At 46.6% G+C, this 27,847-nt stretch overlaps 1 protein-coding gene across 1 annotated transcript in view; it reads right to left on the reverse strand.

Moving 5' to 3' along the window:
* The window catches only part of CCT3 (chaperonin containing TCP1 subunit 3), a 1,145,726-nt gene that overhangs the window by 566,434 nt on the left and 551,445 nt on the right, over positions 1-27,847 (reverse strand). The window contains 1 exon segment of the mRNA XM_044079187.1: positions 17,852-17,933. Within this exon segment, the coding sequence (XP_043935122.1) occupies positions 17,852-17,933 (82 nt within the window).

Below are 27,847 nucleotides of genomic sequence, written 5' to 3' on the forward strand. Positions count from 1 at the left end.
ACTGGAACAGAATATAACATTAGAATATGAACACTAGCAATAAGCAAGAAAAATCAAATGTTAAATTGTTACAAGAATCCTTACAATAAAAGGAACAATACCAAATACATGTATTACTTACAGTTACATTAAAAAGCATACACGTTTTTCTCTCTAGTACACCTACAAGGTAACAGCCTCAGATACCAGTAGCAAAGGCAAACTACAGTAAACTCTCAGTTAACCGGAACTCAAGCAATCAGAACTCTCAAGCAATCAGAAAAAAAAATCTAAGAAATACAGAACAATTTTCGTTTGTTGCACCCCCCCCCCCCCCCCATAGAAACATACCTTACGTTTGTAGAGTTTTAAAAAGGAAGATGGGAATAAATTCCCTCTCCCCCCCAACCTAAGTCAAACCAAAAAAATAGTATAGGGTAAAGTATTAGTAAGGCCTATTTTTAATAGTAACTCTCAAACAACCAGAAACAAGAAGTTATGTACTCACCATAACGTTCGATGCATGTAGTCCATCTCGCCTTACATTCTTACTCATGGGTTCGGAGCCGAATATCTGCTCCGACTCTGCCAACTTTTTATTTACTAGCTCAAAATCTCTCATTGGCTGGGCTAAATAGGTATCCCATGCTGCACTGCTCCATAGACCCAGATCTAGTTTGCTGCGAACCAACAATCACACCTCATGCATAACAACCCAATAAGCAGGACACTATCAAGGGGAACAAGAAAAAACAACTATCATTGAAGGGTACTCAAGCACCAATCCCAACCTCCAGATCCTCCAGGAAGGGGGCAGGTGGGAGGGTATGTAAGAATGTGAGGTGAGATGGACTACATACATCGAACGTTATGGTGAGTACATAACTTCTTGATGTTATGTAGTCCAATCTCGCCTACATTCTTACTCACGGGACAGTGTCCCCAGCACCTCTCTCCTGGGAGGCTCAAAGGAAGATACTCCTGAGGACAGTGGAACCAAAGGAAGCCCGGCCCCTAAAAGCCACGTCCAGTTTGTAATGAGTAATAAAGGTGTGTGGGGAAGCCCACGTGGCTGCAGCACAAATATCATCCAAAGATAGTCTGGCATGGTATGCCATAGATGCAGAAACAGCCCTAGTAGAGTGAGCCTTGATGGGAAATGGTAGGGTTCTGCCTGCTGAAGAATAGATAAAGGAAATACAATTCGAAATCCATCTGGAAATGGTAACCTTGGAAATAGAGGATCCCGCTCTACTTTCTGACAAAGACGAACAATTGGTCAGCTTTACGCAGGTGTTTGGTCCTGTGTAGACAGAATCGCAATTGCCTATGCACATCCAATTGATGAAATCTAAACTCTGCTTTGTTCAAGAACTGAGGGAAGAAAACTGGCAGCTCAATAGACTGAGATTAACAGTAGATGTTACTTTTGGAAGAAAGGATGGATTAGGTCTAAGAGAAACTCTGTCCTTATGAAAAATTAAATACGGGGGTTTGATGGAGAGAGCTTAAATCTCCGACACCCGTCTGGCTGACGTGATGGCTATTAGGAACGTTGTCTTCCAGGACAAGAACTTTTAACTCACAGGTGGCAGCTAGTTCGAAAGGTGGGGAAGTAAGGGCTTGCAGAACAAAGTTTAGATCCCAGGGCATGATAGGTTCTGCACAGGAGGCCGGAGTAGTAAGGTGCCCTTTAAAAAGGCCTTACAGAGGTTTGTGAGCCATAAGAGAAGGCTCATAGGAGGTATGAAAGTTTGAAATAGCCGCCAGCTGAACTTTGATGGTAGCTGGCACAGATCCCTGCTGAAAGAGCATGGACAGGAAATCCAAAACAGCAGCAATTGGGGCTGTATAGGGGTCAATTCCTTGGGCTTGAGCCCAAATGAAAAATCTCTTCTATTTGCTGGAATAAATCCTCCTAGTTGAGGACTTATGAGAGGAGGATAAAATGTGTACCACCTCAGGTGAAAAGCGATAGAGTCTGACGAATGACGGAAGTGGAGTAGCCAGGCTGTCAACCTGAGGGTCCGCAGGGATGGAACTGTCCCGACATGTGTCAGTAGGTCTGGCACTGGGTCCAGAATCCAAGGACTGTCCAGAGCGAATTGATGGAGAAAGGAGAACCAGACTTGGCGAGGCCAGTGTGGGGCAATCAGAATCATCTTGCTTCCCAAGGATATGGCTTTCTGAATCACTCTTGGTAACAGAGGAAACTGAGGGAAGGCACAGAGCAGACCGGAGGGCTAATTGTGGACTAGAGCGCCCCTGGGTGGCTCCCCCTGTGGGGGGATCAGGGTGAAGTAGTTGCTGCATTTGGCATTCAGGGGATTGGCAAAAAGATCGCAGCAAAGCTGACCCCACCTGCTGAAAATTTGTTCTGCAACCAGACGGTTCAGGGACTACTCGTGAGGCATCAGGATATCTCTGCTCAATCTGTCTGCTATCACATTGGCCTTCCCCAGAATGTGCGTTGCTACTAGAAACCTTCGGGAAGACACTGCCCACTGCCACACTCGCATGGCCTCTCTGCATAGGGGGTAAGATCTGGTTCCTCCTTATTTGTTTAGATACCACACAACGGACATGTTGTCCAAGTGTATTGCAATCGTCCCCACAGGAAGAGAGCTCTGAAGTGCCCGCAACGCCAGTAACACCGCTCTCATCTCTAAGATACTGATGTGCAGATGTACCTTGTGATCTTGCCACGTGCCTTGGACCGTCCTGCCAAGATAATGCCCCCCCACCCCATCTGGGAGGCGTTCGTGGTCACCGGTGACTGAGGAATAAACTGTTTCCCCTCATCCAGATTGGTGGAGCACAGCCACCAATGGAGGCCCTGTTTGCATCAATCCATGAGTAGGACCTGGTGGGAATGAGGGAGTTTTTGGGGAGACCACTCTCCAAAGAGGAGCCATTGCAGAAGCCTCATGTGTAGTCTCGCTAGAGGCACTAACATAATGGTAGCTGCCATGGCGCCCAGAAGCTGAAGAACCCATCTCGCCTGTACTTTCCTGAGGGGTAATAAAGTGTGAACCTGATTCTGTAATACTCTGATCCTTTCGTGAGGCAAGAAAGCCCGCATCTGAACTGTGTCTACCTTTGCGCCTATAAACATGACACGCTATGAGGGCAGCAAGGCAGATTTTTGCCAGTTCACTGTTATTCCTAGTCGCTGACAGAGGGTAATAGTAGCGTCCCTTGCTCGGATGAGTAGATGCCTGGTGGGGGCGGTAAGGAGCCAGTCGTCCAGGTACGGAAACACTTGGAATCCCTGATGTCTCACGTGAGCTGTTCCCACCGCCAGACACTTGAACACCCTGGGGGCTGTGGTGAGACCAAAGGGCAGGGCACGAAACTGAAAATGACTGGCTCCCAGCCGGAAGCATAAGTGACTCCTGGATGCCCTGTCCATTTTGATGTGATAGTAAGCATCCTTGAGGTCGATGGAGCACATCCATACTTCTTTTTCCAGCAATGGAAAAATGGACTGAAGGGTGACCATTCGGAACTTGGACTTCAGAACATAGTGGTTTAATCGGCTGAGATCTAGAATGGGTCTCAGGGTCCCCTGTTCTTTTCGGCACCAAAGAGAGTCTTGTGTAAGTCCCTAATCCGAATTGGACTGAGGGGACAGATTGGATGACTCCCTTCTTCAGCAGCTTTGAAACCTCTAGTGCTGCTTGATCCCTTTGACTGGGTGGGACGTCCGGGATTTTCCTGATTGGAGGGGGGACGGACGAAAAGGGGAAGGCGTAACCTCTGTAAACTATTCATAACACCCATCAATCCTGGGTGATGTTTTCCCAGGCTTCCGGGTACAACGATATGCGGCCCCCGACTGGCTCCAGAATAGCACAGTAGGGCAACACATCAGGAACGATGGTAGGAACAGCAGCGAAAGGAATCACGGTCTCCCAAGTTGCGGGGGTCCCCTCTGTCTCTAGGGCGGCGTCTTCCAGAATAACCTCCCCCTCCTCTGCCTCTGGAGGGGGACTCACCTTGTGCGGCCGGGAAAAACTTCTGCGATTTCTTAACCACATCTTCCCTCCCCTCTGAGCCTTGGGGTAAGGCCTCGAGGGGAGGGAAAAACGGACCCTACAGCAGACAGGGTCTTTCCCTCTTGCTCGCATCTGGTGAGGGTGTCTTTCACTTTGGTCCCAAAGAGCGAGGACCCATCAAAGGGAGCGTCAGTGAAGGAAGACTTGAAGGCCTCCGCAAAATGACAGGTGCATCCAGGCTTGCCTCCTGAGGGCTACGCCTGAGCTGGCTGCCCTACTCACCCCCTCGGCTGCATACGATATGAGTCTCATGGGCGAGTTGACGATAGAATTGAGGGAAGACACCTTGGAGTTAACCGTGTGTGCTAACGCCTCAGGTACATTACCCGCTAGAGTATCTCCTAACTTAAGGAGATCTCTCTGGAGCAGAGTAAAATGACAAAGGTAGTTCAGCGACCATAGGGTGAAGGTCGCAGACGAGACGGTACACTTCCCGTACCGGCCCATGCTCCTAGACTCCTTGTCAGGAGGATGGACGGAGGAAGAAGACCCGGTGATTTTCTGCTATGTGTCCACCGCCGCCACCACCATGGCATCTACAGAAACCCCTTTGGACAGAAACTCTTTCCCTGGGGGGGGGAAGAGAAACTTATTGGGCCTTCTGGGTACAGGTTCCACTGAATCAGGATTCTCCCACACCTTTCGACAAATTAAATCCAGGAGCTCGTCGAAAGGTGGAGACACCCAGGAGGTGGAGCATTGAGCACCAAAAGCCTCGAGGAATACAGACTCCTCCTCAGAGGGGGTTTTGGATGGCCAGTCGCCTCTCTGTCTCAAAATCTCCAGGATGTCGGAGAAAGAGACGTCAGAGGACAACTTGGGGGACCCCTCAGACTCCTCGAGGTCGGTATCAGAAGTGAGAGTCTCGTCCTGGGAGTCTATGTGCTTCCTCTTGCACAACTTCTTTCTAGGGGGCTCCTCAGGCACAGACTCTGAGGGGCCCTCAGAAAGTTGGGGACTGCTCATGGGGGTATCCCCAGACTTTTGGGCTCCGCCATCTACGAATATGGGGCGTCAGAGGACTAGCCAGGGTGGAAGGGGACGGAATGACAGATCCGGGGTGATGTAACTGAGGATCTGGCCAGTGCGCTCCTCATGGCCTCGAAGGCGGGTCCCCCCGAATCAGAGGACCGACCAGCCTCTGAGGCCATGACCGGGGTCAGGGTTCCCCAAGCCGATGCGCCAAGAGGGAGGCTCGGAACCGACAGGTGTCCCGAAGTATCCCCCTCGGGCCCGAAAGAGGAAACCCGAGTGCCGAAACCTGTGGACGGCGCCGACATCGGCACCGATAAACCCTTGAGGGGTATCGGAGCAGACGCAAGATCACTCAGAGCGGAGCACTCCGGCTCCGAAGACAAAGAAGTGCTCGGAGGAGGAACCATAGACACAAGCATCGGGACGGGCTCCAGAGCAGACTGGGTCAGAGCTGAGAATAATTTTGCCAACACCGGTGACTGCAGGAGCCTCTGAACCACCCTATCGACATCCAAATCAGAAAAGGCTGGAGGACTTGGAGGACAAGGAGGGAGATTGGGATCTCCTGCCAGGAGAGCCATGCCTAACACTGGGCGACTGGCTCCGTATGAGTTCCAGTAAAATAGGAGCCGAGGTCGATTCCAGTACTACCAATACCTCCTGCGGCCCCGATGACAGAGGAGCCGAGGCGGTAGAATCCATTTTAGAGATTTTCTCCGGAGGCTCCGAAGATGCAGACTGAGCCGGAGATCTTTTCTTCGCCTTCAAAGCTTTAGACTTCGACAGACCTAGAAGTCGAGTCTCAAGACTCCTCAAACGAAGGTTTTAGGAGTCCGTTCAATATTAGTTTGTTTTTTCTTTCCTGTAGCACCCTCGGACTGAAGGCGTGGCAGAAACTACAGGACTCTTGTAAATGAATTGCCCCTAGGCAATACACACACATGGAATGCCCATCCGTAATGGACATCTTGTAGCTACACTTGAAACATTTTTTAAAACCGGAAGGTTTATGTTCCTTTTGATCCTTAGACATCTTGAATACTGTTATTTTCCACACAAGCAAACCACAGAAAAAACTAGCTGGAAAAACAGTAAAGGCAGGAAAAGTACAGTTTTGTACCTACCATAAATGTAGATGTTCGAAGATCCACATTGCTGCAGTCCTTACACTTGGGTAGTCCGCTGTCCTCGGTCGGCCCGAATATCAAAGTATAAGGCTGACGTCGGTCAAGGCGCATTTGACTGACATCAGGACGTCAGGGTACAAATGCGCATGACCGACGTCATATCCTCAGTCTTTTCTTGCCCCAGATGTCAGAAGACCCTAAAAAAAGGTCAAAACCAAAAGACAGCAAACAAACAACCAACCACCCTTGCACTAATTATATGTACAATATATACAATACACACAACATTTACAACCCAACCCACACAACCACCTCTAACTACAGAGGGGAAGGAGGGAGGGTAAATTGGACTGCAGCAATGTGGATCTACGAACATCTACATTTATGGTAGGTACAAAACTGTACTATGTTCTTCATCTCACATTGCTGCAGTCCTTACACTTGGGTAGAATCCCAAAGCAGAGGTAAGGGAGGATGGCCAAACTATAAGGAAGCAGGAGCTGCCAAAATGCCCTGCAAAACAGCAGTGGCAAAACCAGCCCTGGATTTAGAGTAAAGTGGTAGGTGATAATGCCTAGAGAAAGTATGCACTGAACTCCAAGTAGCTGCCTCCAGAATATCCTTGGTTGCCACCCCTCAAAAAGCTGTCAAGTGGCAGTAGCCCTAGTGGAATGAGGCCTAATCCCAGCTGGAATCTCCTTGCCATGATGGGAATAACAGAAAGCAATGCAAAACCCAATCCACTTAGAAATAGTTTGTTTTGACACAGGCTTGCCCTGAGAACTCAAAGCAAAAGAAACAAATAACTGCTGAGACTGCCTGAACCCTTTAGTTCTGTCCAAATAATATCGGAACTGCCTGTGTACATCTAAAGTGTGCAAAATCTTTTCCCCTTTATTTTGGGGATTTGCATAAAAAGTAGGCAAATGAATAGTTTGGTTTAAAGCCACACTAGAAACCACTTTAGGCATAAAGGAAGGATTAGTACGTAAAGATACCCTATCCTTATGGAAAATTAAGAAAGGCTCAACTGCCATAAGGGCCTGTAATTCAGAAACCCTTCTTGCAGAGGTAATGGCCAACAAAAAGGCAGTCTTCCATGATAAATATTTCAACTCAGTAGTAGCTGCAGGCTCAAAAGGTTGTAGAGTGAGTTTCTCCAACACAAAATTGAGATCCCAAGCAGGAGTAGGAGCTCTACGTGGGGGTCTTATATTCTTTGCCCCTCTAAGAAATTGCTTGAACAAAGGATGAGAAAACAATGGTGGTTCACAGTCATAGTGAGCTGAAATTGCTGCAGCATGAACCTTAATAGAAGAGAAGGACAAACCTTTGTCCAGTAACTCAGTAAGATATTGAAGAGCCACACTTAAATTAGGCTCAGAAACATCAAAATCCTTTGCTGCACTCCAAAATAAAAATCTCTTCCAATTATCTGCGTACACTTTCCTTGTACTGGGCCTTCTAGCTTCCAAAATCACATTCAAAACTTGTTGCGGAAGTTGAGACCCTCTATGGTTCAAAACAGAATATGCCAGGCTGTTAGGTGAAGAGAGTGAAGTTTGACATTGAGCAAATGACTGTCCTCCTGGGACAACAGGTGTGGAATCGAAGGCAAAGGCCATGGAGGCTTCCGTACCAGACTTCTCAGTAATGGGTACCAGTGCTGTCGAGGCCAATCTTGGAGCTATTAAAATCATCCTTGGCTTGTCCTGTCTGACCTTTAGAAGTACCTTTGGGAGGAGAGGCAGAGGTGGAAAGGCATACACATGAAGATTGCTCCAATTGAAAGAAAGAGCATCCACTTTCCAAGCTGTGGGATGAAACCTTTTCATGCAAAACTTTGGCAGCTGATGGTTTAGTGGAGAAGCGAACAGATCTATGTCTGGAGTTCCCCATGACACTGTCAATTTCTGAAATACATGAGGATCCAATTTCCACTCGTGGGGATCCATAATCCTTCTGCTCAACACATCTGCTAAGGAGTTCTGTGCTCGGCAGAAACCTTGCCTGAAGATTGAGCTGTAAACTGAGAGCAGTCTCCCACAAAATCATTGCTTGCCTGCATAGAGGATAAGAATGTGTTCCCCCTTGCTTGTTGATGTACCACATGACAGTTGTGTTGTCTGTTAGAATCAACACCTGCCCTGGAAGAAGTAAATCCTTGAAAGCTATTAATGCAAACTGGACTGCTAACATCTCCTTCAGGTTGATATGTAGATGTTGTAGTCTGGCAGGCCACTTGTCTTGTATCCACTTTCCATTTAGATGAGCTCCCAAGCTTTGTCTGAGGCATCTGTCGTTAAAATCTGACTCGCCTCTGGCCGGGTCACAGAGAGTCCCTTGTTTAGGTGACATTCCTGAGCCCACCACAAAAATTCCTTTTGAATGCAAGGTATTATTTGAATGACAGTGTCCAAATCCTGGCAGTGCTGTGTCCATACATTTTTGAGATACCATTGCAGCTTCCTCATATGCAGTTTGGCATTGGGAAGCACCAGAATACAAGATGCCATGAACCCTAAGGCTTGAAGGACTGTCCTTGCAGTCAGCCCGGACTGATGAGAGTTGATGGAAGTAAAGGGAAAGATTCTTTTGTTTGTCCGGGGTTAAAAAGGCCATCTGGGATGCTGTATTCAGTCTTACACCCAGAAAGCACATTTCCTGAGAGGGTACTAGACTGGACTTTATTTCGTTCACAGAATACCCCAGGCATCTTAGCACTGCTATCACATATTCCAAATGATGAAGAAGCTCTTCCCTTCCTTGAGCCAGAATCAGGCAATCGTCCAAATAAGGATAGATCTGTATTCCTTTTAGCCTGAAGAAAGCTATCACTGGAGCCAGAACTTCCGTGAACACTCTGGGCGCAGTAGATAAGCCAAAGGGCAATGCAGAGAACTGATAGTGAGAAGTCCCAGCTCGGAAACGCAGATACTTCCTGCAACTTAGTCTGATAGGAACATGAAGGTAAGCTTCCTTGAGATCCAAAGTTACCATCCAATGATCTTTGCCCAGCAGAGGTAAAAGCTGTTGTAACGTCAACATTTTGAACTTGGGAATGTCCAAATAAGTGTTGAGGACAGATAAATCCAAAATTGGTCTCCACGTGTTCCCCTTCTTTGGTACTAGGAACAGGCGAGAATAAAATCCTAGGCCCACTTCTGGCATAGGGACCGGCTGTATGGCCCCTAGTTGGAGTAACAGAGAAATTTGCTTGTGAGCCTCTATTCTTTGTTGAGGAGGAACGTCTGGCATGCCTCTGAAAGGAGGCAAGGTATGGAAATAAAACCTGTAACCGTGGTGTATGATATCCAATACCCATCTGTCTTGGGTAATTAAACTCCAATTTTCTTTGAAAAGTGCCAACCTTCCTCCCAAAGGTGCTGCCAGACGAGAAGGCTCTGGCAGCGGAAAAGGTAGGTCATTGGGTCTGTTTACAAAAGGACTGACCCCTGCCCTCACCTGAAGACTGTGCAGGAGAACTCCCTGTTCTAGGCCTGAAAGAGCCCTGAGCTCTGCCCCTACCACGTCTAGATCTACCCCTAGACTGGGAATCATAAGAAGGATACGTCCACCCCTTAGTAGGCCAATTTCTACTAAACTTTGGAGGTTGAACCTGCAAAAAATCTTTAACAGTCTGCATAGACTTAGCCTTGTCCTCCATCTTCTTTAAAACTGCCTCAACAGGAGAACCAAACAACACATCAGATTGTAAAGGAGCATCTAAAATCCTTGTTTTAACATGGTCATATAAATTTTGATCCCTCAGCCAGGCGTGCCTGCGAAGAACTGATTCAGTGGCAGCCACCCTAGACGAGGCCTGTACAGCATCAAAACCACATTGCAAAGAATGCTTACCCACCTGTTCAGAAACATGTACTAAATCTTGTAACTCTTTACAATCAATACCATCCGCCAGAGCATCAACCTTGGACTTCAATTGTGAAAGGAGATAGTTTTGGTATTTCGACATGTGAAACAGGCAATTCAAAGCCCTCATAGCTAGAGTGGAAGAAGTATAAACTTTCTTTCCCCATCTATCCAAGGCCCTGGCCTCTTTATCTGCAGGAACCGGATTCTTGACAACAGAAGCCTTAACACCTTTAGGCCCCTGGCTAACAGTTTCTGGGTCTGCCCTAGGACTCAAAGATACTTTTGAGCTTCAGGCACCCTGTAATACCTATCCGGTTTGACAGGAGCAGGAGGCAAAGAATCAGGATTAAGAGAAGCCTCTGTAAAAACATCTTCCACTACATCCAAAAAGTACAGTTTTGTACCTACCATAAATGTAGATGTCCGAACTGGATAGCATCTGCAGTCATAACAACTGGGTTGTCCTGTTGTCAGGCAGCCCTTCAGTCGGCCGGATTCCAAAGTCCGGGTCCGGCTTCGGCTGATGTCGCACTTCACCCGACGTCATCTCTGTTGGTCTTCGGGTATAAAGGCATCAGCCGACGCCATTTTCCTCAGTGTTTCTTGCCCCAGATGCCAGTAGCCCTCTTGAAGGCTAAAATTTTGGATAGATGCCAATGTTTCCAAAAAGATAGAGGTAAACACAAACATAAGCATGTATGTACATATATACAAACAAATACACCATAAAAGACTCCCCCCCCCACCAGCTAGCTATTAGGAGGGTAAACACGCTAGGAGTACCACAGAGGGGAAGGAGGGAGGGTAATCCTGACTGCAGATGCTATCCAGTTCGGACATCTACATTTATGGTAGGTACAAAACTGTACTATGTCCTTCATGGATGCATCTGCAGTCATAACAACTGGGTAGAATACCATAGCCAACTAGGGGAGGAGGATAAAGGTAAATTATGGTGTGTTTAGGATCCCTTGCAGTACAGCAGTGGCAAACCCTGCTCGGGATCTGGAATATAGAGGCAAATTGTAATGCTTGGCAAATGTATGCACGGAGGTCCAAGTAGCTGCCTCAATAATGTCTTTGGTTGCCACTCCTCGTAAGAAGGCTGTGGTAGTGGCTGTTGCCCTTGTAGAATGAGGTCTTATGTTCTGTGGAATTGGTTTTCCATGGAAGGAGTAACAGAATCGTATGCAATTTCCTATCCATTTGGAGATTGTCTGTTTGGAAATAGCTTTTCCTTCCCTTCCTGTTGCATAAGCTACGAAAAGTTGGTCAGTCTTTCTGCTATTTTTTGTTCTGTCCAAGTAGTAGCGTAGCTGTCTATGTACATCCAAGGTATGCAGTATTCTTTCCCCTCTGTTTTGTGGGTTGGGAAAGAAGGTAGGTAGGTGGATTGCCTGGTTTAAAGACACTCTGGATACCACCTTAGGCATAAATGTAGGATTAGTCCTCATGGACACTATCTTGGTGGAAGATTAGGAAGGGTTGCACCGCCATTAAGGCCTGTAGTTCTGAAACCCTCCTTGCTGAAGTAATTGCCAGTAGGAAAGCAGTTTTCCATGACAGGTGTTGTAGGTCTGCTGTTGCTGCTGGTTCAAAGGGTGATAGTGTCAACTTTTCTAGCACAAAGTTTAAGTCCCAAGCTGGTAATGGTGGCTTCCTTGGAGGTTTTACATTCTTGATTCCTCTGAGAAACTGCCTGAGCAAAGGGTGCGAAAAAACAGGTGGATCAAAGCTGTATTCTGCTGAAATAGCTGATGCATGTATCTTGATGGAGGAGTAGGACAGGCCTGAATGAAGAAGTTCGGCCAGGTACTCCAGAATGTTAGGCATATCTATGTTTGACACATCTTTTCCTCTTTCAGTACTCCAAATGACAAACCTTTTCCATTTTCCAGCATAGTTCCTTCTTGTTGAAGGTCTGCGTGCTTCAAGAATAATGTCTTTAACTCTTTGGGAAAGCTCTGTGTTAGCTGCTGCTATGTGATGTTCCATGCAGTCATTTGCAACGTTTTTAGGTTTGGATGCATGATGCTGTAGTTGTTCTGAGTTAACATCAAAGGCATCAGGGGAATTGGCCACATATTGTTCTGAGACATGCTCCTCAGTAGTGGGTACCAGTGTTGTCTTGGCCAGTTTGGAGCTATCAGGATTATCCTTGGACGTTCTTCCTTGATTTTTAGTAGTACTTTGTGTATCAAGGGAAGAGGTGGGAATGCATATGCTGTTAGGCCTTTCCAGCTGAAGGAGAGCGAATCCACTTTCCATGCTAGTGGGTGGAATGTCCTTGTGCAGAATTTTTGAGCTGGTGATTGAGAGGTGATGCAAATAGATCTATCTGAGGCATTCCCCATTTCTTTAAGATGGTCTTGAAGATGTCCGGTGCAGCTTCCATTCGTGGGCATCGAAGTGGTTCTGCTTAGTATGTCTGCTAGAGTATTTTCTTTTCCGGTACAAATATTGCCTGTAACTGGATGTTGTAGCTGAGTGCCAGGGTCCACAGCTCCAAAGTCATTCTGCATAGGGGTATGAATGAGTGCCTCCCTGTTTGTTGATGTACCACATGACTGTGGTGTTGTCTGTCCTTATCATCAACTGGCCCTCTTTGAGAAATGGTTTGAACTTTTGGATTGCCAGTTTTACTGCCAGCATTTCTTTTAGGTTGATGTGCAGGTGAAGTTGATCCTGTGTCCAGAGTCCTTGCACGCATTTGTCCAGCATGTGGGCCCCCCATCCTAGGTCTGAAGCATCTGTTGTGATGGTCTGGCTTGCTTGACATCTGCGAAAGGGTAGGCCTGGGTTTGACTGGCATGCCTGAGCCCACCATAGGAACTCCTGTTTTAAGCATGGAATTAGTGGGATTTCTGTTTCCAGGCTGTGTCTGTGTTGGGACCATAAATTCTTTAGCTACCACTGTAGTTTTCTCATATGTAGTCTGGCAAATGGGACCAAGATTATGCATGATGCCATGAAGCCCAAGGCCTGGAGTACTTTCCTTGCTGTTATCTTGTTCAGTTTTGTTAGTGCCAAGAAGTAAAGAGGGAGTTCTTTTTGTTTATCTGTAGGTAGGAATGCCATTTGTTTTACTGTGTCCAATTCCGCGCCCAAGAAGGTCCTTGTTTGGGATGGTATCAGCCTTGACTTTTGTAAATTGACTGTGTATCCCAGTGCTTGTAGCAAGTAAATGACCCTTTGTAAATCTGTTGTCAGCTTGCTTTTGTTGTCCCCTTGTAGTAAGCAGTCGTCCAGGTATGGGTAATTTTGAATTCCCTGTAGTCTGCAATGGGCGATTACTGATGCCAGGCATTTTGTGAATACTCTGGGCGCAGTAGATAAGCCAAAGGGCAATGCTGAGAACTGATAGTGCTCTGATCCTGCAAGAAATCTGAGGTATCTTCTGCAGATTGGTCGAATGGGGACGTGCAGGTATGCCTCCTTGAGATCTAGAGTTACCAGCCAACACTCCTTGCCCAGCATGGGAAGAAGTTGCTGTAAGGTCAGCATTTTGAATTTTGGGACAATGATGTATGTATTTAAGGTGGACAGGTCGAGAATTGGTCTCCAACTTTTTCCTTTCTTGGAACTAGGAATAGTCTGGAGTAGAACCCTTTCCTTGCTCTGCTGTTGGCACTCTTTCCACAGCTCTCATGTTTGCTAACTCCATTATCTGTTGTAGAGCCTCTGTTTTTGATTTGGAGGTAGATTTGGCATTCCTCTTTGACTGGTAAAGTGTGGAAGTGGAACCGTAGCCTTGATCTATGGTTTGTAGAATCCACTTGTCTTTTGTTATGTAGTGCCAGTTCTTTGAAAATAAGGTTAACTTTCCGCCTAAAGGAGCTGCTATTTGTTCCTGGTAGGCGGATTTAGGTTAAGTCACTGTGGTTGTGTTGATGTAGTGGCAGAGGTTGTGTCTGTGCCTCTGTTGTTACCTTGCCACTGTCGCCTCTGTAGGCACCTCCTCTAGATTGGTTTCTGCCTCTGGAACGTCTGTTCCTGCCCCTTTGAGATCTTGTGGAGTCAGGAAAGGACCAATTTTTGGCAGGCCAGTTCCTGCTAAACCTTGGGGGTTGTACCGGCAAGAAATCTTTAACCGTTTGGACAGATTTTGCCTTTTCTTCCATTTTCTTCATAACCTGCTGGGCAGGTGTACCAAACAAACTTGTCTTATCCATAGGAGAATCTAGCAACTTAGCTTTAACATGATCCGGTAAAGCTTGCTCTTTTAGCCATGCATGCCTTCTTATCACTGTGCCAGTCATGGCTGATCTAAATGAAGCCTCCAGTGCATCATAGCCACATTTTAAGGAATGGTTACTAACCTGTTGTATGTTATTTACCATTTCTAATACATATTTCTTATCAAGAGATTCATCAGTGGTTAGCTTTTTAGTTAATTGATCAAGCATAAACTCTTGGTATTGTATCATGTGAAACTGACAGTTTAAAGCTCTAGCTGAGAGAGTAGCTGAAGTGTAGACCTTTTACCCCATCTGTCTAATGACCTTGCTTCCCTTTCAGAAGGAATAGGGTTTTTAGCTATGGTCGCGGCTACTGCCTTGGGACCCTGGGATATAGTTTCGGGTCTTCAAGAGGCGCCTTGTAAAGGTGGTGATGAGTATCTGGCACCCTGTAAAATCTGTCTGGTTTGGCAGGGGCTGGGGGTAAAGAATCTGGAGCGGAGCAGACATCATTGAAAGCATCATCCACCACAGAGAGAACAGGAGGTATAGCTAAGGGCCTGTGCTGTGGAAGGTGCAGAAAGGTCCTAAGTCTTTTTCTGGAGTCTGAAAAATCCTGTTGCTGCCATTGGAACTGCTCTCGCATGGCATGTAAGGTTTCCCCAAAGGAGAATTCTTCTGGTGGGGAAGCAGCTGGAATGAAATCTTCAGCATCAGAATCTTCAAAATTGGAGAAGGGAGCCTCTGGCTGGTCAGTTATGTCTGATTCATCAGCAGAATCATCAGAGGACACTGGCTCAGGGGGCTCTGCCCTAGGTCTCTCCTCTGGGGGCTGAGAGGCCCTGTCTGGGTGAGATTGAGATCCTCTGATTAATGAAATTAAATCTTCTGCCAAAGTAAGCATTTGAGAACTAGAAGAGGGCCTGGTAGTGGGGGATTTAACAGGCACTGTTTTAGTAGTCTTGGCTGCTTTAGCCCTGGCGAAGGCCTTAATGGACATGGCTGCTGGAGGCCTAGCTGCACCACGTGCTGGGGTAGAGACATCCAAGGGAATGGTGTCTGATAAGTCAGTGGCAACCACCGTAGTGGATAAAATTTCTGAGGCCGATTCAAGAGTGGTAGCAGGGGCCTCAGTTGTAGAGATAGATTCAGCTGTACTTTGAGCAGTTTTCTCGGTTTCGCCGAAACCGAGACACTCGCGGCTTGCTTAACCGTGGTTTCGGCCGAAACCGGACCACGATGTCGGTCTTTATCTTTGCGTTTTGGCAGATTGGGAAGTCGGAGGATCCGACGGCATAATGTACGCAAAATCAGAACCGAAAAACTGTTCTGCAAACTCCGACCGACGCCTAAGCGTTCGTCGGTTGAAAGAAGCACAGGCCGAACAGGCTGCTACGTCGTGGGCTGGGCCTAAACAAGGCAGGCAATGAGTGGAAATCTTTATGAGGTATTTGTTTCCCACAGGTTAAACAATTATTAACTTTTTCTGACATCGGCTGAGGCAAGAAAGGTTCCCCAATGGGGTACTTAGCTTTAGAAGTCTTCGAAGTAGTATTCGGTAGAAGTAATCTCTGGATCCGACCGACCAGCACTTGCGAACAGCTTCTGCTTCGGGCGCCACGCAAGAAAGACTGAGGAAAATGGCGTCGGCTGATGCCTTTATACCCGAAGACCAACAGAGATGACGTCGGGTGAAGTGCGACATCAGCCGAAGCCGGACCCGGACTTTGGAATCCGGCCGACTGAAGGGCTGCCTGGGGCTGCCTGACGACAGGACAACCCAGTTGTTATGACTGCAGATGCATCCATGAAGGACATCAGGAGCTATAGCCAAAGGCCTATGCTGGGGTAAAAAAAATTCCCTAAGCCTTTTCCTGGAATCAGAGAAGTCCTGACCTTCCCACTTAAAATGCTCCCTCATGGAATGAAGAGTTTCTGAAAAAGAAAAATCCTCAGGAGGAGAAGCAGAAGGAGTAGAATCATCCACATCAGAATCAGAATAAGGAGAGTACTCCTGCAAGTCTTCAGCCGAAGACTCTGAAACATCCGAAGCCTGCTCAAAACTCCCTAGTTCAGGCTCCACCCTAGGTCTCTTATCAGGAGGGGGCAAAGAACCCCTAATCAAAGTAATCAAATCTTCTGCCATTTTAAGCATATGCTTCTTGGGCACAGTTCCAGAAGAACTAGGGGTGACACCAACTGAAGCTAAACCTGGCCTGCCTCTGGGAGAAGCCTTGGAAACAGAAGGAGAGGGCCTAACCACCCTAGGCAGGAGGGAGTATAGTAACCTGAGAAGCCCCATCACCCTGACCTGCCTCCTGAGAGGCCACATCCTGCAATAGCAAAGTCTCTCCCTGGGATCCCAAAGAAACCTCCGGTGGAACCACCGGCTCCACCGACACCTCTAAGAACCGGCGTCCGTGCGACGGTTCTTCTAGCCTAGGCTTAACTGCTTTGTCTTTGCGCTTCTTCGAAGAAGCGGGCGTCGGAGCATCCAACGGCATTTTATAATTGCACCGCTTCCCGAAGACTAACCTGGTACAATCTAATCTCCTCTTTATAGTGCGCTTATTGAATCTAGCACAAGAGCGACACCCAACAACGTCGTGCTCAGGCCCTAAACAAGGAATACACAAAGTATGATAGTCTCTATGTGGTATCTGTTTCCCACAAGAAATACAATTATTCACTTTTTCTGACATCCGTTAAACCACTGAGGCAAGAAAAAAACAAAATATTCCCCAACGGGGTACTTGGCCAACTTTGACTCGGTCTGAAACACCGGAATCGAAAAATTTCAGAACGCCAACCGGCACTTGCAATACTGCTTCTGCATCGGACCATGCGGCAAAAAAGACTGAGGATATGACGTCGGTCATGCGCATTTGTACCCTGACGTCCTGATGTCAGTCAAATGCGCCTTGACCGACGTCAGCCTTATACTTTGATATTCGGGCCGACCGAGGACAGCGGACTACCCAAGTGTAAGGACTGCAGCAATGCGAGATGAAGAACATCTACTACCACACAGCACAACCAAAGAACCTCTAAGTAAAAATTATTCTTTACCAGTCTCAACACACTAACACCACAAGAGAAAAAATTAAGTGCTAATTAGATCCAATAATTAAACAAAGACCTAGAAGGAACATTACACAGAAAGGAGGACTAGGTCTTCTAATTCAAACGGGCCTAGCCCACTGGAACAGTTAGGGATACAAACTACAAAAACACGAACACTGCAAACAATAAGAAGAGATAGCTATTAAAATGGCTTTTGTGTTGAACAATCAGCAAATTTCTCAAGAAAATTTGACAAAAAAGAGGTACTTAGTCACAGCCAAACGAGACCACGTCCTAGCTACACGAGCGGCAAACGAGATCTGGGGCTATGGAGCAGTGCAGCATGGGATACCCATTTAGCCCAGCTAATGAGAGACTTTGAGCTAAGTAAATAAAAAGTTGGCAGAGTCGGAGCCGATATTCGGCTCCGAACCCATGAGTAAGAATGTAGGCGAGATTGGACTACATAACATCTACAGTTATCTGGCATCTACCAATCCCAATGGGTGCTGGTTAAAGGAGAGTTTACTGTACTCTTATTCACATTAGCATACACTAGTTTCACAGAAAGCATCTTGAACTATTAGTGCAGTACCTAGCAATTCTGTTGTTGTCAGTCTTTCTGATTCTTCGGATGGCTGTGATGTTAGCCTTCATCAAATAATGCTGTGCCAGATCTGAAGACAAGAAAATATGAAAAAATGACTCAACACAGGCTACATACTTCAGTATAAATTATTACACTTTTTTTTTTTTTTTTTTAAATATGAATCTCAGATACACACACACACACACACACACACACACACACACTAAGAAAAAGGTAATTTACACAGTTTTACAGTGCTACAAGTGTACAAGTACAGGCCCCTCTATGAACCCATGCAGAATAGCCCTGTAAGGGCAGTGCAGTGATGCAGCGGTTAACACTGTCGTCTTATAGCATGAGATTCTCCAGTTCGATTTTCAGCTGGGGTGCCTTCTGTGTGGAATCTGCATGTCCTTCCTGCGCTTGCGTAGGTTTCCTCCCACATTCCAAAGATATGCGTCTGGAGCATTTCTCCCCAGGCCTTCTCTGGAAATGGGCTCTGTCCTAGTCAGGCTTTCCCGGTCAACAAATGTTAAATAAATAAATCAAAAATTTGTTGAAGCTGAGAATGTACTGACAAAATATTAACTTAGTTTCAGCAATGAGAAGCTTTGTGCTTATCCACAAATGTGACCAAACACTACAAAAGAAGACTTCTGACTGCGTGGTTAAGTAAATATGAGAGTCTGTTTTCACACAGATGACAGGCTGCTGTACCAAGTTAACAAAGAAGAGTTCTTGCAGTGTTATCTGCATTATTAATGGCAAGTTTTTTGCCAAGTTATTAGGGGAATACCACCTCCAACCTATGAACACAACCACACAGGTTTAACACAAAGTGGCAGTCTCTCTACCTCACTCCAGTGAAGAAGAAAAATGAATCACTTGTGGAAAGTGCTCTTGGCAATCCTCTTGCAAAGGATAACAAATAGAAATACTACAAACATGAAGATGTAAAAAAAATGCATTCATCACATTGGTTTGCTGTGCAAGGCAGTCCTATTTTCCGATACCCTCAGTTTAGCATAATTCTTAGACTTAAACTATTTTGTTTGAGACAACTATTTTCATCTCCTGCCAGTACCTGCTGTGATGCCACACTCAATGCCAAACAATGCAAAAGTACAGTTGTGTACACTTACCATAAATGTAGATGTTAGAGTATTATTCACTGTTGCAGTCATCACATTTGGGTTATCCCTGCCCGAATACCAGAAGCTTAGTATTTCTGCGTCAGTTGCTGTCGCTTCAGAACGGAAGTCAGGTCGTCAGTAGTATAAAGTAAGGCAGCAAACTCCATTACATCAGTTTTTCTTGCCCTAACCTGTCAGGAGAGAAGAGAGGCAGGTGGTAATGTTTGGTAAAAGTGTGAACAGATGTCAAGGTGGCCGCCTCCAGCATGCCCCTGGTGGAGACTCCTCTGAGGAAAGCTAGAGGTGGAGACTGCACTGGTGGAATGAGTCCTGACCCCCTTGGGGGGAGGTATTCTGTGTTGTTTGTAGCAGAAATGGATGCCGTGTGCTATCCAGTTGGAAATGGCTTTGCCTACTGCCCCTGTAGCAAAGCTAACCAGCAATTGATCAGACTTTCTGAAGGATTTAGTCTTGTCTAGATAGAATTTGAGCTGTCTGTGCACATCAAGAGAGTGTAGGATCCTTTCACCCTTGTTCTAGGGATTAGGAAAAAAGGTGGGCAAATGAATGGATTGGCTGAGAGCCACACTGGACACCACCTTGTGCATGAAGGATGGGTCAAGTCCTGAGGGATACCCTGTAGGCATGGAAGATGAAGGGTTCCACAGCCATGAGTGCTTGCAGCTCTGAGACTCTTCTGGCTGAAGTGATGGCCTGCAGGAAAGCAGTCTTCCAGGAGAGAAATTTTAGCTCTGCAGAAGAAGCTGGTTGGAAAGGGGGGGGGGGGGCAAGGTGAGTGTTTCCAACACAAAAGCTGGGGTTGGTGATCATCTGTGTGGCCTTTAGTTGCTAGCCCCTCTTAGGAACTATTTGATCAAGGGGTGTGAGAAAAGGGGCTGCTCAATGGGAAAATGAGCAGAGATAGCAGATGCATTAATATTAATAGAGGAAAAAGACAGGCCACTGTCTAGTAGGTCAGCTAAGTAATACAGGATGACAGGGAAGGAGGGCTGTGCCGTATTAGCTCCCTTAGCCTGAATCCAGCGGCAGAACCTTTTCGATTTGTCAGCATAAGACTTTATAGTGCTAGGGCGTCTAGCCTCACGTATAACATCTAGAACCTGTTTACGGAGTTTGGCAGATTGATCAGGAGTTGGGGAATAAGCCAAGCTGCCAAAAGTACAGTTTTGTACCTACCATAAATGTAGATGTCCGAACTGGATAGCATCTGCAGTCATAACAACTGGGTTGTCCTGTCGTCAGGCAGCCCTTCAGTCGGCCGGATTCCAAAGTCCGGGTCCGGCTTCGGCTGATGTCGCACTCCACCCGACGTCATCTCTGTTGGTCTTCGGGTATAAAAGCATCAGCCGACGCCATTTTCCTCAGTGTTTCTTGCCCCAGATGCCAGTAGCCCTCTTGCAGGCTAAAATTTGGATAGATGCCAATGTTTCCAAATAGACAGAGGTAAACACAACAATAAGCATGTATGTACATATATACAAACAAATACACCATAAAGAACTCGCCCACACCAGCTAGCTATTAGGAGGGAAAACACACTAGGAGTACCACAGAGGGGAAGGAGGGAGGGTAATCCTGACTGCAGATGCTATCCAGTTCGGACATCTACATTTATGGTAGGTACAAAACTGTACTATGTCCTTCATGGATGCATCTGCAGTCATAACAACTGGGTAGAATACCATAGCCAACTAGGGAGGAGGATAAAAGTAGATTATGGTGTGTTTAGGATCCCTTGCAGTACAGCAGTGGCAAACCCTGCTCGGGATCTGGAATATAGAGGCAAATTATAATGCTTGGCAAATGTATGCACGGAGGTCCAAGTAGCCGCCTCAATAATGTCTTTGGTTGCCACTCCTCGTAAGAAGGCTGTGGTAGTGGCTGTTGCCCTTGTAGAATGAGGTCTTATGTTCTGTGGAATTGGTTTTCCATGGAAGGAGTAACAGAATCGTATGCAATTTCCTATCCATTTGGAGATTGTCTGTTTGGAAATAGCTTTTCCTTCCCTTCCTGTTGCATAGGCTACAAAAGTTGGTCAGTCTTTCTGCTATTTTTTGTTCTGTCCAAGTAGTAGTGTAGCTGTCTATGTACATCCAAGGTATGCAGTATTATTTCCCATCTGTTTTGTGGGTTGGGAAAGAAGGTAGGTAGGTGGATTGCCTGGTTTAAAGACACTCTGGATACCACCTTGGGCATAAATGTAGGATTAGTCCTCATGGACACTCTATCTTGGTGGAAGATTAGGAAGGGTTGCACTGCCATTAAGGCCTGTAGTTCTGAAACCCTCCTTGCTGAAGTAATTGCCAGTAGGAAAGCAGTTTTCCATGACAGGTGTTGTAGGTCTGCTGTTGCTGCTGGTTCAAAGGGTGATAGTGTCAACTTTTCTAGCACAAAGTTTAAATCCCAAGCTGGTAATGGTGGTTTCCTTGGAGGTTTTACATTCTTGATTCCTCTGAGGAACTGCCTGAGCAAAGGGTGCGAAAAACAGGTGGATCAAAGCTGTATTCTGCTGAAATAGCTGATGCATGTATCTTGATGGAGGAGTAGGACAGGCCTGAATGAAGAAGTTCGGCCAGATACTCCAGAATGTTAGGCATATCTATGTTTGACACATCTTTTCCTCTTTCCGTACTCCAAATGACAAACCTTTTCCATTTTCCAGCATAGTTCCTTCTTGTTGAAGGTCTGCGTGCTTCAAGAATAATGTCTTTAACTCTTTGGGAAAGTTCTGGATTAGCTGCTGCTATGTGATGTTCCATGCAGTCAGTTGCAACGTTTTAGGTTTGGATGTATGATGCTGTAGTTGTTCTGAGTTAACATCAAAGGCATCAGGGGTATTGGCCACATATTGTTCCGAGACAAGCTCCTCAGTAGTGGGTACCAGTGTTGTCTTGGCCAGTTTGGAGCTATCAGGATTATCCTTGGACGTTCTTCCTTGATTTTTAGTAGTACCTTGTGTATCAAAGGAAGAGGTGGGAATGCATATGCTGTTAGGCCTTTCCAGTTGAAGGAGAGCGAATCCACTTTCCATGCTAGTGGGTGGAATGTCCTTGTGCAGAATTTTTTGAGCTGGTGATTGAGAGGTGATGCGAATAGGTCTATCTGTGGCATTCCCCATTTCTTTGAGATGGTCTTGAAGATGTCCGGGTGCAGCTTCCATTCGTGGGCATGCGACGTGGTTCTGGTTAATATGTCTGCTACAGTATTGTCTTTCCCGGTACAAATATTGCCTGTAACTGGATGTTGTAGCTGAGTGCCAGGGTCCACAGCTCCAAGGTCATTCTGCATAGGGGTATGAATGAGTGCCTCCCTGTTTGTTGATGTACCACATGACTGTGGTGTTGTCTGTCCTTATCATCAACTGGCCCTCTTTGAGAAATGGTTTGAACTTTTGGATTGCCAGTTTTACTGCCAGCATTTCTTTTAGGTTGATGTGCAGGTGAAGTTGATCCTGTGTCCACAATCCTTGCACGCATTTGTCCAGCATGTGGGCCCCCATCCTAGGTCTGAAGCGTCTGTTGTGATGGTCTGGCTTGCTTGACATCTGCGAAAGGGTAGGCCTGGGTTTGACTGGCATGCCTGAGCCCACCATAGGAACTCCTGTTTTAAGCATGGAATTAGTGGGATTTCTGTTTCTAGACTGTGTCTGTGTTGGGACCATAAATTCTTTAGGTACCACTGTAGTTTTCTCATATGTAGTCTGGCAAATGGAACCAAGATTATGCATGATGCCATGAAGCCCAAGGCCTGCAGTACTTTTCTTGCTGTTAACTTGTTCAGTTTTGTTAGTGCCAAGAAGTAAAGAGGAAGTTCTTTTGTTTTTCTGTAGTCAGGAATGCCATTTGTTTTACTGTGTCCAATTCAGCCCAAGAATGTCCTTGTTTGGGATGGTATCAGCCTTGACTTTTGTAAATTGACTGTGTATCCCAGTGCTTGTAGCAAGTAAATGACCCTTTGTAAATCTGTTGTCAGCTTGCTTTTGTTGTCCCCTTGTAGTAGGCAGTCGTCCAGGTATGGGTAAATTTGAATTCCCTGTAGTCTGCAATGGGCGATTACTGATGCCAGGCATTTTGTGAATACTCTGGGCAGTAGATAAGCCAAAGGGCAATGCTGAGAATTGATAGTGCTCTGATCCTGCAAGAAATCTGAGGTATCTTCTGCAGATTGGTCGAATGGGGACGTGCAGGTATGCCTCCTTGAGATCTAGAGTTACCAGCCAAGACTCCTTGCCCAGCATGGGAAGAAGTTGCTGTAGGGTCAGCATTTTGAATTTTGGGACAATGATGTATGTATTTAAGGTGGACAGGTCGAGAATTGGTCTCCAACTTTTTCCTTTCTTGGAACTAGGAATAGTCTGGAATAGAACCCTTTCCTTGCTCTGCTGTTGGCACTCTTTCCACAGCTCTCATGTTTGCTAACTCCATTATCTGGCGTAGAGCCTCTGTTTTTGATTTGGAGGTAGATTTGGCATTCCTCTTTTGACTGGTAAAGTGTGGAAGTGAAACCGGTAACCTTGATCTATGGTTTGTAAAATCCACTTGTCTTTTGTTATGTAGTGCCAGTTCTTTGAAAATAAGGTTAACTTTCCGCCTAGAGGAGCTGCTATTTGTTCCCTGGTAGGCGGATTTAGGGTTAAGTCACTGTGGTTGTGCTGATGTAGTGGCAGTGGCTGTGTCTGTGCCTCTGTTGTTACCTTGCCACTGTCGTCCTCTGTAGGCACCTCCTCTGGATTGGTTTCTGCCTCTGGAACGTCTATTCCTGCCCCTTTGAAATTTTGTGGAGTCAGGAAAGGACCAATTTTTGGCAGGCCAGTTCCTGCTAAACCTTGGGGTTGAACCTGCAAGAAATCTTTAACAGTTTGAACAGATTTTGCCTTTTCTTCCATTTTCTTCATAACCTGCTGGGCAGGTGTACCAAACAAACTTGTCTTGTCCATAGGAGCATCTAGCAACTTAGCTTTAACATGATCCGGTAAAGCTTGTTCCTTTAGCCATGCATGCCTTCTTATCACTGTGCCTGTCATGGCTGATCTAAATGAAGCCTCCAGTGCATCATAGCCACATTTTAAGGAATGGTTGCTAACCTGTTGTATGTTATTTACCATCTCTAATACATATTTCTTATCAAGAGGTTCATCAGTGGTTAGTTTTTTAGTTAACTGATCAAGCATAAACTCTTGGTATTGTATCATGTGAAACTGGCAGTTTAAAGCTCTAGCTGAGAGAGTAGCTGAAGTGTAGACCTTTTACCCCATCTGTCTAATGACCTTGCTTCCCTTTCAGAAGGAATAGGGTTTTAGCTATGGTCGCTACTGCCTTGGGACCCTGGGATATAGTTTCTGGGTCTGCAAGAGGGGCCTTGTAAAGGTGGTGATGAGTATCTGGCACCCTGTAAAATCTGTCTGGTTTGGCAGGGGCTGGCGGTAAAGAATCTGGGGCGGAGCAAACATCATTGAAAGCATCATCCACCACAGAGAGAACAGGAGGTATAGCTAAGGGCCTGTGCTGTGGGAGGTGCAGAAAGGTCCTAAGTCTTTTTCTGGAGTCTGAAAAATCCTGTTGCTGCCATTGGAACTGTTCTCGCATGGCATGCAAGGTTTCCCCAAAGGAGAATTCTTCTGGTGGGGAAGCAGCTGGAATGGATTCTTCAGCATCAGAATCTTCAAAATTGGAGAAGGGAGCCTCTGGCTGGTCAGTTATGTCTGATTCATCAGCAGAGTCATCAGAGGACACTGGCTCAGGGGGCTCTGCCCTAGGTCTCTTCTCTGGGGGCTGAGAGGCCCTGTCTGGGTGAGATTGAGATCCTCTAATTAAAGAAATTAAATCTTCTGCCAAAGTAAGCATTTGAGAACTAGAAGAGGGCCTGGATGTGGGGGGTTTAACAGGCACTGTTTTAGTAGTCTTGGCTGCTTTAGCCCTGGCTAAGGCCTTAATGGACATGGCTGCTGGAGGCCTAGCAGCACCACGTGCTGGGGTAGAGACATCCAAGGGGATGGTGTCTGATAAGTCAACCACCGTAGTGGGTAAAATTTCTGAGGTCGATTCAAGAGTTGTAGCAGGGGCCTCAGTTGTAGGAATAGGTTCAGCTGTACTTTGATCAGTTTTCTCGGTTTCGGCGAAACCGAGACACTCATGTTTGCTTAACCATGGTTTCGGCCGAAACCGCGGACCGAGTGTCGGTCTTTATCTTTGCGTTTTGGTAGATTGGGTAGTCGGAGGATCCGGCGGCATAATGTATAAAATCAGAACCGAAAACTGTTCTGCAAACTCCGACCGATGCTTAAGCGTTCGTCGGTTGAAAGAAGCACAGGCGAACAGGCTGCTACGTCGTGGGCTGGGCCTAAACAAGGCAGACAGTAAGAGTGGAAATCTTTATGAGGTATTTGTTTCCCACAGGTTAAACAATTGTTAACTTTTTCTGACATCGGCTGAGGCAAGAAAGAGTCCCCACGGGTACTTCGCTTTAGAAGTCTTGGTAGTATTCGGTAGAAGTAATCTCTGGATCCGACCGACCGGCACTTGCGAACAGCTTCTGCTTCGGCCACGGCAAGAAAGACTGAGGAAAATGGCGTCGGCTGATGCTTTTATACCCGAAGACCAACAGAGATGACGTCGGGTGGAGTGGGACATCAGCCGAAGCCGGACCCGGACTTTGGAATCCGGCCGACTGAAGGGCTGCCTGACGACAGGACAACCCAGTTGTTATGACTGCAGATGCATCCATGAAGGACATCTGAGTATTTGCAATTGGGGATGCATGAATTTCCCTTACCTCTGGGTCAGGAGGTTTGGAATCTGAGGAAGATGCCATGATGGCAGTGGGGACAGGCTGCACAGCAAGGGGTACCAGTGCTTGCGAGGCCAGTCCGGAGCTATAAGAATTGTCCTTGGTTTTTCCTCCTTTATTTTGAGCAGTACCCTGGGAATGAGAGGTAGTTGAGGAAATGATAGATTGACACAGGGGAAGGACAGGGCATCCACTTTCCAAGCCATGCAGTGATGCTCCCTGGTGCAGAATTTGCTGAGCTGATGCTTCGTGTTGGAGGCAAAGAGGTCGACCTTCAGGATGCCCCATTTCTGAGTTATTAGGGTGAACGTTCTTCTGTTGAGCTGCCAATCGTATGGGTCCAGAAGATTTCTGCTTAATTGGTCTGCCAGAGAGTTGAGAGAACCTGGTAGGAATTGTGCTAACTGGTGGAGTTGCATGGCAGAGGCCGTGTGCCAAAGGGTCATGGCCAGCCTGCATAGAGGGTAGGAGCGAGTCCATCCCTGCTTGTTGATATACCACATTGCAGTGGTGTTGCCTGTTTTGATAAGGAGAGCCCCTGGGGAAAGAAGGGGCTTGAAAGCAATCAAGGCGTGCTGGACAGCCATCGTCTCTTTTTGGTTGATGTGCAGAAGGATTTGCTGAGGCCTCCTAAGGCCCTGTATGCACCTGCCATCCAGGTGTGCAGCCCAGGCATAGTCTGATGCGTCTGTGGTGAGAAAGATAGTCCCTTGTTGTAGGAGCATGCTGTTGCCCACCAAAGAAAATCTTTTCTGAGGGAAGGAATTATAGGTATAAGTCTCCAGGTCATGAGAGTGCAGACACCAAAGGCTTTTTAGGCACCATTGAAGTTTCCTGGTACGCTGTCTAGCATATGGAATGAGTAGTACTGCAAGATGCCATGAACCCCAGGAGCTTGCAGGATCTTCCTTGCATATAGCTGGGGTCTGGTGGCTAGCTGAGAGAAGTAGGCCGTCAGGAAATTGTTTTTCTGGCGTAAGGAATACCATCTGGGATGCTGTGTCCAAGCTTGCTCCCAGGAATATAATCCTTTGGGTGGGGCACCTGTTTGTATTTTTTTGCTGATTGTGTATCCTAGGGAGGTTAGTAGGGACTTTACCAAGGCCAGGTGCTCGAGCAGCTTTTCCTGGTTGTCTGCCTGAATTAGGCAGTCTACGTATAGGTAAATCTGGATATTCCTTTGTCTGAAAAAGGCAATGGCAGGAGCCACACATTTTGTGAAAACTCTGGGAGCAGTAGATAAGCCAAAGGGAAGCGCAGAGAAATGAAAGTGCTGAGATCCTGCCCTGAAATGGAGATATTTCCTGCATGATTCCCTGATATGAATATGGGGGTAGGCCTCTCTTAGATCTAGGGTGGCTAGACAAGCATCTCTGGAAAGCATGGGTAACAGCTGCTGGAGGGTGAGCATTTTGAATTTTGGGATCACCAGGAAGGTGTTTAGAATGGCTAGATTAAGGATGGGGGTGCTAGGTGCCCTCTTTTCTGGGTACCAGAAAAATTCTGGAGTAGAAACATTGGCCTCTCTGTTCTGCAGGAACGTGTCCAATGCACTCAGAGAGCAAGGAAAGGGACTTGCTTTTGTGCCTCTGCCCACTGGTTTGGAGGTAGATCTGGGAACCCTTTTAGGGTAGGAAGGGTGTGGAAAGAATTTATATCCCTGGGACACTACGTTGAGAACCCAGCGGTCATTGGTAATGGTGGCCCAGGTGCTTGCATGAAAGGAGAGTTTTCCTCCTAAGGGTAAGTGAAGGTGGGCAGAGGGAGAGAGGGTGGGAAAGGCGAGTCATTTTGAGTTCTTACCATAAGGGGGTGGCTTAGAACTCCCCGGTTTTGAAGTGGAGGTAGTCCACTGCTTAGATCTCTGCATTCCCTGTGACTGCTATCTGGGGTGTCTGGCTCCCCGGGGTCTGGGCTGGACTGGCTTAGTGGGAGCAGGAAAAGACCAGTGTTTGGTGGGACAATGCCTGCTGAACCTGGGTGGCTGGACCTGTAAGAAATCCTTAACCATCTGCACAGATTTTGCTTTTTCTTCCATCTTTTTTAAGACCTCTTCTGCCTT

This window comes from Protopterus annectens, chromosome 8.part0 (genome assembly GCF_019279795.1).
Source record: "Protopterus annectens isolate FY-2018-M chromosome 8.part0, PAN1.0, whole genome shotgun sequence".
Taxonomy (NCBI): Eukaryota; Metazoa; Chordata; order Ceratodontiformes; family Protopteridae; genus Protopterus; species Protopterus annectens.